The following is a 13270-nucleotide window of genomic DNA, read 5'->3' as shown; positions in this document are numbered from 1 at the left end:
AAAACTGTTTTCAGTGTGACATCTTTCAACGTGGCCGCTGATAGGGGCTCAAAAGGTGCCCCCTGCAACTTCCCAAGGACAAGTTTCAGATCCCACGCTGGACAAATACGCTTTACCGGCGGGCGGATATGGTTCACCCCCTTGAGGAAACGGACCACGTCCGGCTGCGACGCGAGAGCCGAGCGATCCACCCGGCCCCTGTAACAGGCAATGGCCGCCACCTGAACCTTTAAAGAGTTGTAGGCTAACCCTTTCTCCACGCCTTCCTGCAGGAAAGCAAGAATAGCCGGCAGAGAAGCCTTAAAGGGCGCCACTCCCTGGTGACCGCACCATGCCTCAAAAATCTTCCAGACTCTCGCATAGGAGGCTGACGTCGAAAGTTTCTTGGCTTTAAGCAGAGTGGCGATCACCCTCTCTGAATAGCCCTTCTTTTTTAGCCTCGACCGCTCAATAGCCAGGCCGTAAGACCAAAGCGGGCCGGATCTTCTATCCATATGGGCCCCTGAGACAGTAAGTCCGGCGTTACCTGGAACGTCACCCGCTCGCCTACCGCAAGCTGAATCAGATCTGCGTACCACGGCCGACGTGGCCAATCCGGAGCCACCAGGATGACTCTGCCGCGGAAGCGAGAGATGCGTTGTAACACTCGCCCTATCATGGGCCACGGCGGGAATACATACAGAAGGGAATTCGGAGGCCATGGGAGAGCTAACGCGTCTACCCCTTCCGAACCCTCTGTCTTGCGTCTGCTGAAGAACCGAGGCACCTTCGCATTGCGGGACGAGGCCATGAGATCCATCTCCGGCAAGCCCCACCGACGGACTAGCTGGCTGAACGCTCGAGGAGACAACTCCCACTCTCCCGGATCCAGAAGATTTCTGCTGAGAAAGTCCGCTTGCACGTTTTCGTGACCTGCAATGTAAGCCGCCGACAGAAGCGGCACATGCCTCTCCGCCCAACGAAACAACTCTCTTGCCTCTTCTGCTAACTGCGGACTCCGGGTGCCCCCTTGGCGATTGACATAGGCGACCGCCGTGACACTGTCCGAAAAGACTCTGGTCGGCTTGTCCTGAAGTAGTGACTGAAAAGCTAGCAGCGCCAGCCTGACCGCCTTTAACTCCAACAAATTGATGGGCCACTGGGCCTCCTGGACGGACCACCTCCCCTGCACTGACGCCTGCAGGCATTGGGCCCCCCAACCCTGCAGACTGGCATCCGTGGTGACCACTATCCAGTCCGGCGTGGCCAACGGCATGCCCTTCCACAGATGCAACTCGTGGAGCCACCACTGCATGCTGTGAGCTGCTCGACGACTCCATGGGAGACGCACATTGTAGTTCAGAGAAGCTGGAGACCAGCGGGAGAGCAGAGACTGTTGCAAGGGCCTCATGTGGTGCCGCGCCCAGGGGACCACCTCCAGAGTCGCCACCATGGAACCCAGCACCTGTACATAATCCCACGCTCGCGGTCTGGCCGTCCCGAGAAGTAGGCGAATTTGAGCCTGTAATTTCTCCCCCCGGTCTCGGGGTAGAAACACCTTCCCCAGAGCCGTGTCGAACTGCACCCCCAGATGCACCAACGACTGCGATGGGGACAGAAAACTTTTGGGAAAGTTGACAATCCACCCCAACGACTGTAGGAGAGAAATCACTCGCTGAGTAACCGCCGCACTCTCCTGTCTGGACGAGGCGCGGATTAACCAGTCGTCTAGGTAAGGGTGTACCCGAATCCCTCCCTGCGGAGGAAGGCGGCTACCACCACCATGACCTTGGAAAAGGTGCGGGGTGCCGTTGCCAAGCCAAAGGGCATTGCCCGAAACTGATAATGCTGGCCCAGAATCGCAAACCGCAGATACCGCTGATGCGGAGGCCAGATTGGAATGTGGAGGTATGCCTCCTTGAGGTCGAGGGACGTGAGGAACTCTCCCGGTCGCACAGCCGCAATAACCGAGCGCACTGTCTCCATCCGGAAATGGCGAACACTGAGAAATCTGTTGACTCTTTTGAGATCCAGCACCGGCCTGAAGGACCCCCCCTTCTTTGGCACAATGAAGTAAAGGGAATATATACCGGTGCCCACCTCTTCCGGGGGCACCGGTACCACTGCCCCTAGCTCGAGCAGCCCCTGCAGAGTCAACCGGACCGCGGCTCCCTTGGCCGCCCCATTGCACGGGGACACCAAGAAAGAATCTACGACGGGCGAGGCGAACTCTAACTTGTACCCTTCTTGGACAATGTCCAACACCCACTGATCTGACGTGATCGTGGCCCACTCCGCCCGGAACTCCGAAAGCCGGCCCCCTAAGGGAAAGGCGGAGGGAGCCACGCCCCCGTCATTGTGGAGTGCGAGAGGCTGGGGTACGTGTGGACTGCCCCGACGAGGGTCTCGTCATACGAAAGGACCCCCTCTGCTGAAACCGTGGTTTCGAAGCAGAGGACGCAGCAGCAGCCGATCTGAAGAAAGGCTTACCAGACCTGGATCTCCGCACATCCCTGAAGCGCGGTCTCGCTGCTGAGGGCCTTACCGGGGGCCTAGCCCTATCCTCCGGTAAACGCTGAGTTTTGGTATCCCCAAAATCTTTCACCAGTTTATCTAACTCATCTCCAAACAAGAAACCTCCTTTAAACGGGAGCCGTACCAGCCGAAGCTTGGAAGCAGCATCGGCCGCCCAATGCCGTAGCCATAGGGATCTGCGAGATACCACTGAAAGAGACATCTGCTTCGCCGACGCCCTAACAATATCATATAAAGAGTCTGCCAAATAAGCCAAGCCGGACTCCAAATCTGCCAGCTCCGCATGGACAGGACCACCAGACTCCGTTAAATTATCTGACACCACTTGCGACCACTGCAGACAAGCTCGTGCCGCATAAGAACTGCATATGGCGGCCTGTAAGGTCAGTGCCGCGACCTCAAAGGACATCTTTAAGGAAGATTCAATCTTCCTATCCTGCGCATCCTTCAACGTCACTCCCCCCTCCACCGGTAAGGTAGTCCGTTTGGTTACCGCGGCCACCAAAGCATCCACCCGGGGCAATCTAAACTTATCCAGTTCAGCCGGGTCAACCGGATACAAAAGCCGCATGGCCTTTGCCACCCTTAAACTGGCTTCCGGCGTATCCCATTGCGCCGAGATCAGCTCCTGCATGGCTTCATGCACCGGAAAAGACTTCGGAGGTCTCCGTGTGCCCGCCATCAGGGGATTACCTGCTACGACCGTATCAGCCTGAGAAATATTCAGCCCCTGTAAAGCCTTTGATATCAAGGAAGACAATTCTTCCCTATGAAATAACCTAAGCGCGGCCGGGTCATCCCCTTCTTGACCCGGGGGATCCCCTGCATCCCAATCCAGGACCTCCCCCTCCTCCAACGAGTCTGGAAGAGACAAAGGGGATTTAGGCAGAGTATCCTCGGCCTCCACGGCCACGAGCCTGCGCTTCTTTGCGCTCAGCGCCCTTGCTGGCGACCCCACCGTGCCCTCAGCAGGTTTGCCTGTCTCCTCAGGCACCACCGCCGACGTTGAGGGCACCGGAAGGGACACCTTGATCACTGGCACCGGCGGGGCGGACTGCGCCCCCTGTAACAAAAACGCCCTGTGCATCAACATTACAAATTCCGGCGAAAAAGAACCCCACTGAAGGGCCGCCGAAACGCCCTGCTCCGGGCCGGGGAGCGGGGCCGCGACTTCCGCCATTGCTCCCGCCTCCCCCACTGCCGCTGAACTTCCCCCTGCTCCGGAAGAGCCTCGCCGCTCTGACTCACCTTTGCGAGCCGGGGAAGTGTCCCGTGCCTCTGCGACCCGGGAAATCGCTATTTCACACGCCTGCAACAAAGCCCCTTCAGCCAGAGCCAGCTCACACTCGGCCGAGCAAAGGCCCGACGGTGTCCTGCGCGCTCCACAGCGCGAACACCTCTGACCGGCCTCCGTTGCCATGCCGCGGTTTCAGCGCGGCTGCTTTCTTTTTTTTTCACACGCGGCAAACGCCGCCGACTCCCGACTCCGCCCCCCAACCACCACTACAGTCGGGAACGCGCTACTCAAGCCCCGAGGCAGGGAAAACACTCACCACTTCGGTCCCGCGCTCTCAGACGCCAGGATACAGCTGGTAAGTGTACTGAAGGCAAAATACAACGTCTGTAAAGCCCAGCACTAGACAGGAAGTCGACTGTTTTTTTTTTTTTTTTTTTTTTTTACTGGAATGGAGACAGCAGACCCCTGCAGGACCAAGAACCCCTCAATCACCCGGAGGGGAGGGTGGAGCAGGGACCTGGGAGGGCCCAGGTGTAACTCCTAAAGCCGGCACCAATCAGCCAGGCACCCCTGTCCTACTGAAGAGACTGAGTCTCAACAGAGGCAGTCCAACCGAACACCAAAATCTCCGGTAGCAGCTAGAATCCAAGAGCTAGTGGGCTAGCTCAGTCCCTGCTGGGAGATAGAGCAAAAACTGAATCAACAGAAAGAACACCAGGCTTTAAGGCCAACTGTTAATCAGTTCTCTATCTCCACCTGCTGGTCGATGTGAGCTATACCACTAGTCTGGATTCATCTGCTGCTTTGCTATGGAAAGATAATTAAAGAAGCATTAGGGACTGGGGATATATTAAAAAGGTTAGTTTGACTTGACAAATTTCCTGGATAACTTGTTTTTTAATTCTCTCCTGAAGGTTTGTAGTTGGACGTTGTGATCAGCAGGTTAGAGATGTGGTGGTCTAGTTTCGTTGCTTGAGAGGCTAGTAGGCAGTCATACATTTTCTTACGTTGTATGCTTTTGATTGTGGGGGCGAGTGAAGGGTGCCTGTGTTCTCCTTGGTCTAAATGTGTGTTTCTGGTTAGGTGATTGTTTAGATAGGTTGGTCCATCGCCATTCAGGGCTTTGAATACCGTGCAGTAGAATTTGTAGAGTATATGTACTTGTACAGGGAGCCAGTGGTAATGTGGTCATATTTTTTTCAACGAGTATATCAGTCTGAGGGCTGTATTTTGCACTGTTTGTAATTGTTTTATCATGTTGGCAGGGCATGACATGTATAGGATGTTATAATAAAGGAGACTTAGAACTAGGGACTGGATCAGGCATCTGAATTGTCGAAGTATTTTCAGATTTGTCTTAAGCTGCGCATGACTGCGAAGGCTTTCTGGACTGTGTTGTTGATTTGGAGTTGCCTTTGTCTATCACTATTCCCAGTAGTTTGTGATGGAATTTATTTTCAAGGTTTATGGTCGGGGTTTAGGGGTTGTTGTTTTTTTTGAGAAGTAGGAATTTAGTTTTGTCTTGGTTCAGCTTTAGTTTATGGTCTTTCATCCAGTACTATAGACTTCACAGCTGGTACTAGCAGTGCAGCAGATTGTCTCAGAATGGGTGACCACAATGCGAATGTACACCCTGAAGAAGAGACAACATGCAAATCTGGGGAGCGGTGGCGTCATTTTGAGGTCTGCTTTGACTAACTATATGCTGTAGAGACCTACAACATGTGCTGAGATGAATGTTGAAGGCAACGGACTTGATGGAATGAGCAGAAATAGGACTCTGTGCTCAGGGTCTAAAAACTATAAAACACCAACTATAAGGGTCGGTGAAGCAATTAGACTGCTGAGAATAGCAGCACTGCTTAAAGCCCGTCAAAAGTGTCAACATGACCAGAATAAAGGAGACGGCAAAAGAGAAAAACTCACTGAGAAAAAACTGAGTAAAAAAAATAAAAACAATATTAACTAAGAAATAAAGAATAAAACGTGAAAGCGGGAAGGCAACGCATCCTAGTCTAGTCAAACAGTACTGCTTCACTCCGTGGAACACGAAAAACTGGAGGTACCGCAAGCCTCTTCGGGCAGTAGCACATGCGCAGTGCGGGTAGTCATAAAGCTCTTAAAATTTAAAGTGATAGACCATTTTCAGCCTATCCATGCCAGGCTCTGTGGATGACATCGCCCTGTGAGGATATGCTGCCTGTTTGTCCTAAGATAATTATGCTATTTCTTTTTTGAGATAAAGTAACCAGAACTATGCACAATATCCAAGGTAAGGACGCATCATGGAGCGATATAGAGGCATAATAAAATTCTTAGTTTTATTTACCATCGTTTTCCTAATAATTCTGAGCATCCTGTTTGCCTTTTTTTTTTTCCATAGCCACACACTGGGCAGAAGATTTCAGATTAGGGTCTACAATGACACCCAGATCCTAAGGTGGATCTTGCATCTGGTAACTATGATTTGGATTATTTTTCCTCGATATACCTCACTTTGCATTTGTCCACATAAAATGTCATCTGACATTTGGATGCCCAGTTTACCAATTTCTTAAGGTCTTCCTGCATTTTTTAAAATATTCCTCGTGTGCTTTAATGACTTTGAATAGTTTTGTGTCATCTCCAAATTTAATTACCTCACTTATTCCTAAATATACCTCAGTTCCTAAAACATCTTGACAACTAATCCACTTATCTCTTTCCTCTCAATAGCGACCTACTGTCCTTTTGATCACTTTTTTCCTCAACAATGAATTTCCTGTCTAATTACTTCTCTTTCTTCTTCCCCTCTTGAAGTCAGTCAATTTGTACCTTTGCTTAATCTTTTGTAAACCGCATAGACCTTCACGGTATTGCGGTATATAAGCTGTTATTATTATTATTATTACAATTTCCAGATCATTTATAAATGTCAACCCCAGTCCCAGTATTGATCCCTGCGGCACTCCACTATTTACCCTCATCCATTGAAAAAAATGGCCATTTAACCATACCCTCTATTTTCTGTCCAAGCAACCAATTCCTAATCCACAAAAGAACAATGCCTCCTATCCCACGACTCTAATTCTCTCAGGAGTCTCTCATGAGGAACTTTATCAAAAATTTTCTGAAAATCTAGATATACTACATCAACTGACTTACCCACGTTTATTCACACCTTCAAAGTGAAGCAAATTGTAAGACAAGACCTCCCTTGGATGAAACTATGTGAAAAAATTAGGACACCCCATGAAATATTCAGTTCTTTCTTAAGAAATGTTCATATATCATTGTCAAATCTTTTTTATCTCTGGAAAATAAAATGATGTAATTGCAGGTAAACAACAATTTTCCTTTATTTACTCATGAAACACAAGATAACCACAAAAATGTGTATTCCGAGGAATAAATTAGGACACCCACGCATATCTTCCTACTTAAAATGGCTCAAATCACACACAGGTGTAACACATCAGGTGCAAATGATTAGAACATTGTTACTCAGAATTTTGAAGGAGGTTTGACCTACTTTAACCTCAAACATTTAGTTCGGTGTGCTCATAACTGCTGTGGTGAGAGTGAACACCATGGTGAGATCAAAAGAGCTGTCTGAGGCCTTCAGAAAGAAGATTATAGCAGCTTATAAGTCTGGTTAGGGATTTCAAAAGATATCGAAAGAATTTGACATTAGCCATTCCGCAGTCCAGAAAATAGTGTACAAGCGGAGGACTTTCCAAACAACTGCCAACATGTCCAGGTCTGGCTGTCCAAACAAGCTGACCCCCAGAGCAGACCACAAGATGCTAAAAGAAGTCACCCAAAACACTAAAATGTCATCATGGGACCTACAACATGCTCTTGCTACTGTTGATGTGAAAGTTCATGCCTCTTCAATCTGAAATAAACTGCACAAGTTTAATTTGCATGGGAGGTGTGCAATGAGGAAACCTTTGCTCTCTAAGAGAAACATCAGGGCCAGACTGAAGTTTGCCAGAGAGAGCGTAGACAAACACAAGGACTTCTGGAATAGTGTTCTATGGCCAGATGAGTCTAAAATTGAATTATTTAGACACTTGAAAAAAAGGAAAAGTTTGGCATACATCAAGTACAGCATTCCAGGAAAAGAACCTCACACCAACTGTGAAGCATGGAGGTGAAAGTGTCATGGTTTGGGGATGCTTTACTGCAGCAGGACTAGGCCAGCTCACCATCATAGAATCCACCATGAATTCTACCTTGTATCAGAGGTTGCTTGAGGAACATGCAAGACCATCTGTAAGAAAATTAAAGCTGAAGCTGAACTGGACCCTGCAACACGACAATGACCCAAAACATATCAGTAAATCCACCAAGGACTGGTTGAAAACTAAGAAATGGAGAGTCCCGGAGGGGCTGAGTCAAAGCCCTGATCTTAATCCCATTGAGATGCTGTGGGGTGATTTGAAATAGGCTGTACATGCAAGAACCCCTCAAACATCTCACAGTTGAAAGAATTCAACATTGAGGAGTGGGCCAAACTTTCCTCAGACTAATGTCAGAGACTGGTAGATCCTCCATCTCACTGCAGTTATTTCAGCTAAACATTAACTATTAGGGTGTCCCAATTTATTCCTCAGTTAGAATATACATTTTTGTAGATATCTTTTGTTTCATGAGTAAATCAAGGAAAATTTTTGTGGTTTACCTGCAATTACATCACTTTCTTTTCCAGAGATAAATAAAAAAAAGAACATTGATATGTGAACATTTCTTAAGAAAGAACTGAGTATTTCATGGGGTGTCCTAAGTTTTTCACATGAAGTACACACTTTTTAATATTATATTTTTAAATATATTATATTTTATTATATATCTATAAATATATAAATAAGTTTCCACTATTTTGTCCCACACGGAATCAGGCTTACTAGTCTAATTTCCAGGATTACCCCTGGAACCCTTTTAAAAACAAAACAAAACAAAACCAATTTTAGCAACAAGTTACAGATCATTAACAGCAAATCAGCAATTTCATGTTTGAGTTCTTTCAGTACTCCAGAATGTATACCATCTGGTCCAGGTGATTTATCACTGACTTGACGACTTGGCTTAATATGTCTTTCAGATTAATCAAGATTTCTTTAAAGTCCTCTGTATCATCACCCTTGAAAACCATTTACAGTTCAGGTAGATCTCTTACATCTTCTGTAAAAACCAAAGCAAAGAATTCAATCAATCTCTCCGATATGGCCTTATTTTCCCTGAGTGCCCCTTTCGTTCTTTGATGATATAATTGTGACACAGATTCCCTCACAGGCTTTCTGCTTCTGATTTTACCTTAAAAAGTAGTTACTGTGAGTTTTTGCCCCTTTGGCAAGTTTCTCTTCATATTATCTTTTAGCCTTCGTTATCAATGTTTTGCATGTAACCTGCCAGTGCTTATATTGCTTCTTATTTTTTTCTCTTCATTTGGATCCTTTTTCATTCTTTAAAGGATATCTTTTGGCTCCAAGTTCCTCATGACATTCCTTAATGAGTTAAAAATAAAAAAAAGTTATGGAATAGGAGGCAATGTCCTATTGTAGACTGAAGTTATGCAAAATTGGTTCCAACACTGCTTAAATTATTTAATTTAAATGACTACAGCAATAGCTTTAAAAGTAGTTTATGTTTTCATACAACTGGCAGTCAATACAATCCTTTTTTTTGTTTGTTTTGGATATTACCCACAACTTGATGACTAACTAGATTTTCTGCAGTCTCCCCATTTACTGTGTCAGATTCATCTTTGCCTTTCTGGTTAGTTTTCTGGGGTGTCAAGATGGACATCATTTCTTTCTTCATCTGTTGGAGGACTTTCTTGAGCTCAGCATTCTCCAGTATTAACTCTTTTTGGCGTTGCTCATAGTCACCCAGCAAAGCCTTATACATCGCCTCTTCATTCCTAAAAGAAAATCCATCAATAGTTATTTTCAAATTCAAAAGATTCTTGAATTGGTTTTAGAAATTTTGTACTCTTACTTGGCATCTGTTTTACCAGTTCTCCAGCCACCCCTCTTCCCATCAGCTCTGCTGACATAGTTCAGAATGTCGATGGCTAGATGAAAACATATTTAGAAAGATTTCACCAAATGAATTACAAAAGAGTGCTCACTATTACAGAATCAGCTTTGTTCCTCTCTCCTTAGTAAATATTTGCTAGTACAAAAAAAAAAAAAAAAAGAAATTCCTTTTAGAGCAGGGATCTCAAAGTCCCTCCTCGAGGGCCGCAATCCAGTTGGGTTTTCAGGATTTCCTCAATGAATATGCATTGAAAGCAGTGTATGCACATAGATCTCATGCATGTTCATTGGGGAAATCTTGAAAACCCGAATGGATTGTGGCCCTCGAGGAGGGACTTTGAGACCCCTGGTTTAGAGTGACTAACAGATCTAAAGAGGCAAAAACATATTCTGGAAGAAAAAAAAGCTCCATAGTGTTGCAACGCTTCTACTTTTAGGGCTCCTTTTACGAAGGTGCGCTAGCGGCTTTAGCGCGCACTAGCTGAAAATCTACTGCCCGCTCAAAAGGAGCCGCTAGCGTATGCAGCAATTTAGCACGTGCTATTCCGCGCGTTAAGGCCCTAGCGCAGCTTTGTAAAAGGAGCCCTTAGTTTACCAAGTATAGCACACTTCTCAATCAGAGGAAAAGTTTCACATAAGTTCTTTTAGGGCATATTACTAACCCGATCCAAGCATTTAATGCCTTCCATATTTAAATGGAGATGAGGTGTGAGAAAGGAAAAAAAACGATGGCATGTCACTCTTGTTTATTGAAAGCTTCTATACCACTGCAAATGACTGGGGAATCAATTCAGAGCAGTTTACATGAGCTTCTGTAAAGGTGTTACAGAGTTAATGTTTTCTCAGATTATACCACAATCAATCATCCCCTTCAACATGGGGATTTTAATGAATGTAAAAGTATAGTTGAACCCACTATTAATTCCTCTTTTAAGACCATTTTATTTCTATTCTTATGAAGAGTTCCTATTTCTCATTTTCTTTATAGTCCAACAGGAAAACAGATTGATAGCGATTTCAGAATTGGGAATAGTCAGAAATACTAGATAAACTTATCAAGCTAAAGAAACGCTAAATTTCTGTACTAGAGATGGGCATTCATTTCAATAAATGTTGCTTGACAGTGACAGTGCACATTAGCCCCTGGATTCTACATATGGCACCCAGATACGAGTCCAAATTTGTGCATGTGCTCAAGATGCACGGGCAAATTAGTAACAAGACCTTAGCTATCAAAAACTGAATGCTAACCAACTAATTACAGGTACAAGATCCTTTATCTGAAGTTCAGAAAACCCCAAAACCAAAATTCGACACAAACCGGAAGTAGTCAAAGGATCTGCAAAAGTTAGAGGAATGGTCTAATGCCTGGCAACTAAAATTTAATGCAAAGAAATGCAGAGTAATGCATCTGGGGGATTAATAATCGTAAGGAACCGTATATGCTGGGAGGAGAGAAGCTGATACGCACGGACGGGGAGAGGAACCTTGGGATGATAGTGTCCAAAGATCTAAAGGTGTGACAAATGATTGCTGCTGCCAGAAGGATGCTGGGCTGTATAAAGAGAGGGGTAGCCAGTAGAAGGAAGAAGGTATTGATGTCCCTGTACAGGTCATTGGTAAGGCCCCACTTGGAGTATTGTGTTCAGTTTTGGAGACCGTATCTGGCGAAAGACGTAAGAAGACTTGAAGCGGTCCAGAGGAGGGCGACGAAAATGATAGGAGGCTTGCGCCAGAAGACGTATGAGGAGAGACTGGAAGCACTGAATATGTATACCCTAGAGGAAAGGAGGGACAGGGGAGATATGATTCAGACATTCAAATACTTGAAGGGTATTAACATAGAACAAAATCTTCTCCAGAGAAAGGAAAATGATAAAACCAGAGGACATAATTTGAGGTTGAGGAGTGGTAGATTCAAAGGTAATGTTAGGAAATTCTATTTTACGGAGAGGGTGGTGGATGCCTGGAATGCGCTCCCGAGAGAGGTGGTGGAGAGTAAAACTGTGACTAAGTTCAAAGAAGAGTGGGATGAACACAGAGGATCTAGAATCAGAAAATAATATTAAAAATTGAACTAAGACCAGTACTGGGCAGACTTGCACGGTCTGTGTCTGTATAGGGCCGTTTGGTGGCGGATGGGCTGGGGAGGGCTTCAATGGCTGGAAGAGTGTAGATGGGCTGGAGTAGGTTTTAATGGAGATTTCGGCAGTTGGAACCCAAGCACAGTACTGGGTAGAGCTTTGGATTCTTGCCCAGAAATAGCTAAGAAGAAAAAAAAATTGGGCAGACTGGATGGACCATTCGGGTCTTTATCTGCCGTCATCTACTATGTTACTATGTTAGTCAATTTCCCCGATGTGACACACGCTGAAACTAACGCAGGTGCATGCTTTTCTCATGATACCTGCACAATTCAGGTCAGAGGGTGGGAAGGTGGCAAAAAAGAGCTGCAGATTCCACTCAGGGTGGCAGTGAGAAGCAGAAAAAGAAGTGTTTATCTCTTGCCAATAGCAGAGTTGAGGTATTGAAGAAGCTTGATCAAGGTGTGTCTGAACAATACGGTATGGAACAACAACAATATATGACTTAAAGAAAGATAAAAGTTTTTACAGTGAGAATGATGAACAGAAATGAATGAAAACCAGAAAAACATTGCACAGGGCAAAAAACCCGAAGATTTAGATCATGTGCTTATTTGATGCTAATGAAGCAAGCCAAAAAATACTATCAAGAACTGAACGTTGATGGTGAGTGTGACTATTCAGAAGGTTGGCTGCAGAAATTTAAGCACCACCATAGTGTTAAATTGCTCAACATTTGTGGTGAAAAAGCTTCTGCCTATTATGAGGTTGGTGAATTTTCAAAGAGGATACATGATGGAAACCTTGGTCCTGAACAAATTTACAATGCTGATGATACAGCTCTCTACTGGCGCTATATTCATAAGAAAAACACTGACAACAGCTGATGTTCGAACAAACACCATCTAGTTTTAAGAACACAAAGGACAGGGTAACTGGTCTTGCATGTACCAATGTTGCGGGCACACATAAATTAAAGTTGGCAGTGATTTTTTAAATAGTGATCGCTAAAAGGAAACAGCATTAAGGTTGAACAACAGTAAATCTCCTGATGAAGCTCTTAACAGAGTGAAACGGAGACACTCTGTCAAGCGAAACAAGAGATTTGCGACTCGGCCACGATTTGTGAACATCAGCTCAGCCATTTTTACAGCTTTCCAATATAGCTGTGTGCTGCCAGCAATACAATAACAGCCGGATTTCAAAAGCTAAGTATCATAGGCTTTATTAAATATGCAAGCCTTGATAAACACTAATATGAGCAATGAATTGTAAATAGTAATTCCGCTCTGAATAGCAGGTGACAGATCACCATGGCACTCTTTCAACCCTTTTTCAAAGCTGTGGTAGCAGCTTTGTAAAAGGAGCTTTTTGTGAATAGTGTGACTCTTTCCTCAGTTGTGTTCATTCTT

The 13270-nt window shown here is 45.5% G+C and overlaps 1 protein-coding gene across 4 annotated transcripts in view; it reads right to left on the bottom strand.

The window, feature by feature from the left end:
- Positions 1 to 13270, bottom strand: part of SSX2IP (SSX family member 2 interacting protein) — an 81752-nt gene that overhangs the window by 31505 nt on the left and 36977 nt on the right. For 2 of the 4 annotated variants that reach the window (XM_033916655.1, XM_033916657.1), the window contains exons 7-8: positions 9734 to 9809; positions 9440 to 9656 (exon numbers count right to left, since the gene is read on the bottom strand). In XM_033916655.1, the coding sequence (XP_033772546.1) occupies positions 9440 to 9656; positions 9734 to 9809 (293 nt within the window). The remainder of the gene's footprint in view (positions 1 to 9439; positions 9657 to 9733; positions 9810 to 13270) is intronic. The other 2 variants (XM_033916658.1, XM_033916659.1) reach the window with 2 other exon arrangements.

The sequence above is a fragment of the Geotrypetes seraphini genome, chromosome 12 (assembly GCF_902459505.1).
Source record: "Geotrypetes seraphini chromosome 12, aGeoSer1.1, whole genome shotgun sequence".
Lineage (NCBI taxonomy): Eukaryota > Metazoa > Chordata > Amphibia > Gymnophiona > Dermophiidae > Geotrypetes > Geotrypetes seraphini.
Note: the sequence above shows the minus strand (reverse complement) of the source record. Positions and strands in the feature narration are given on the sequence as shown.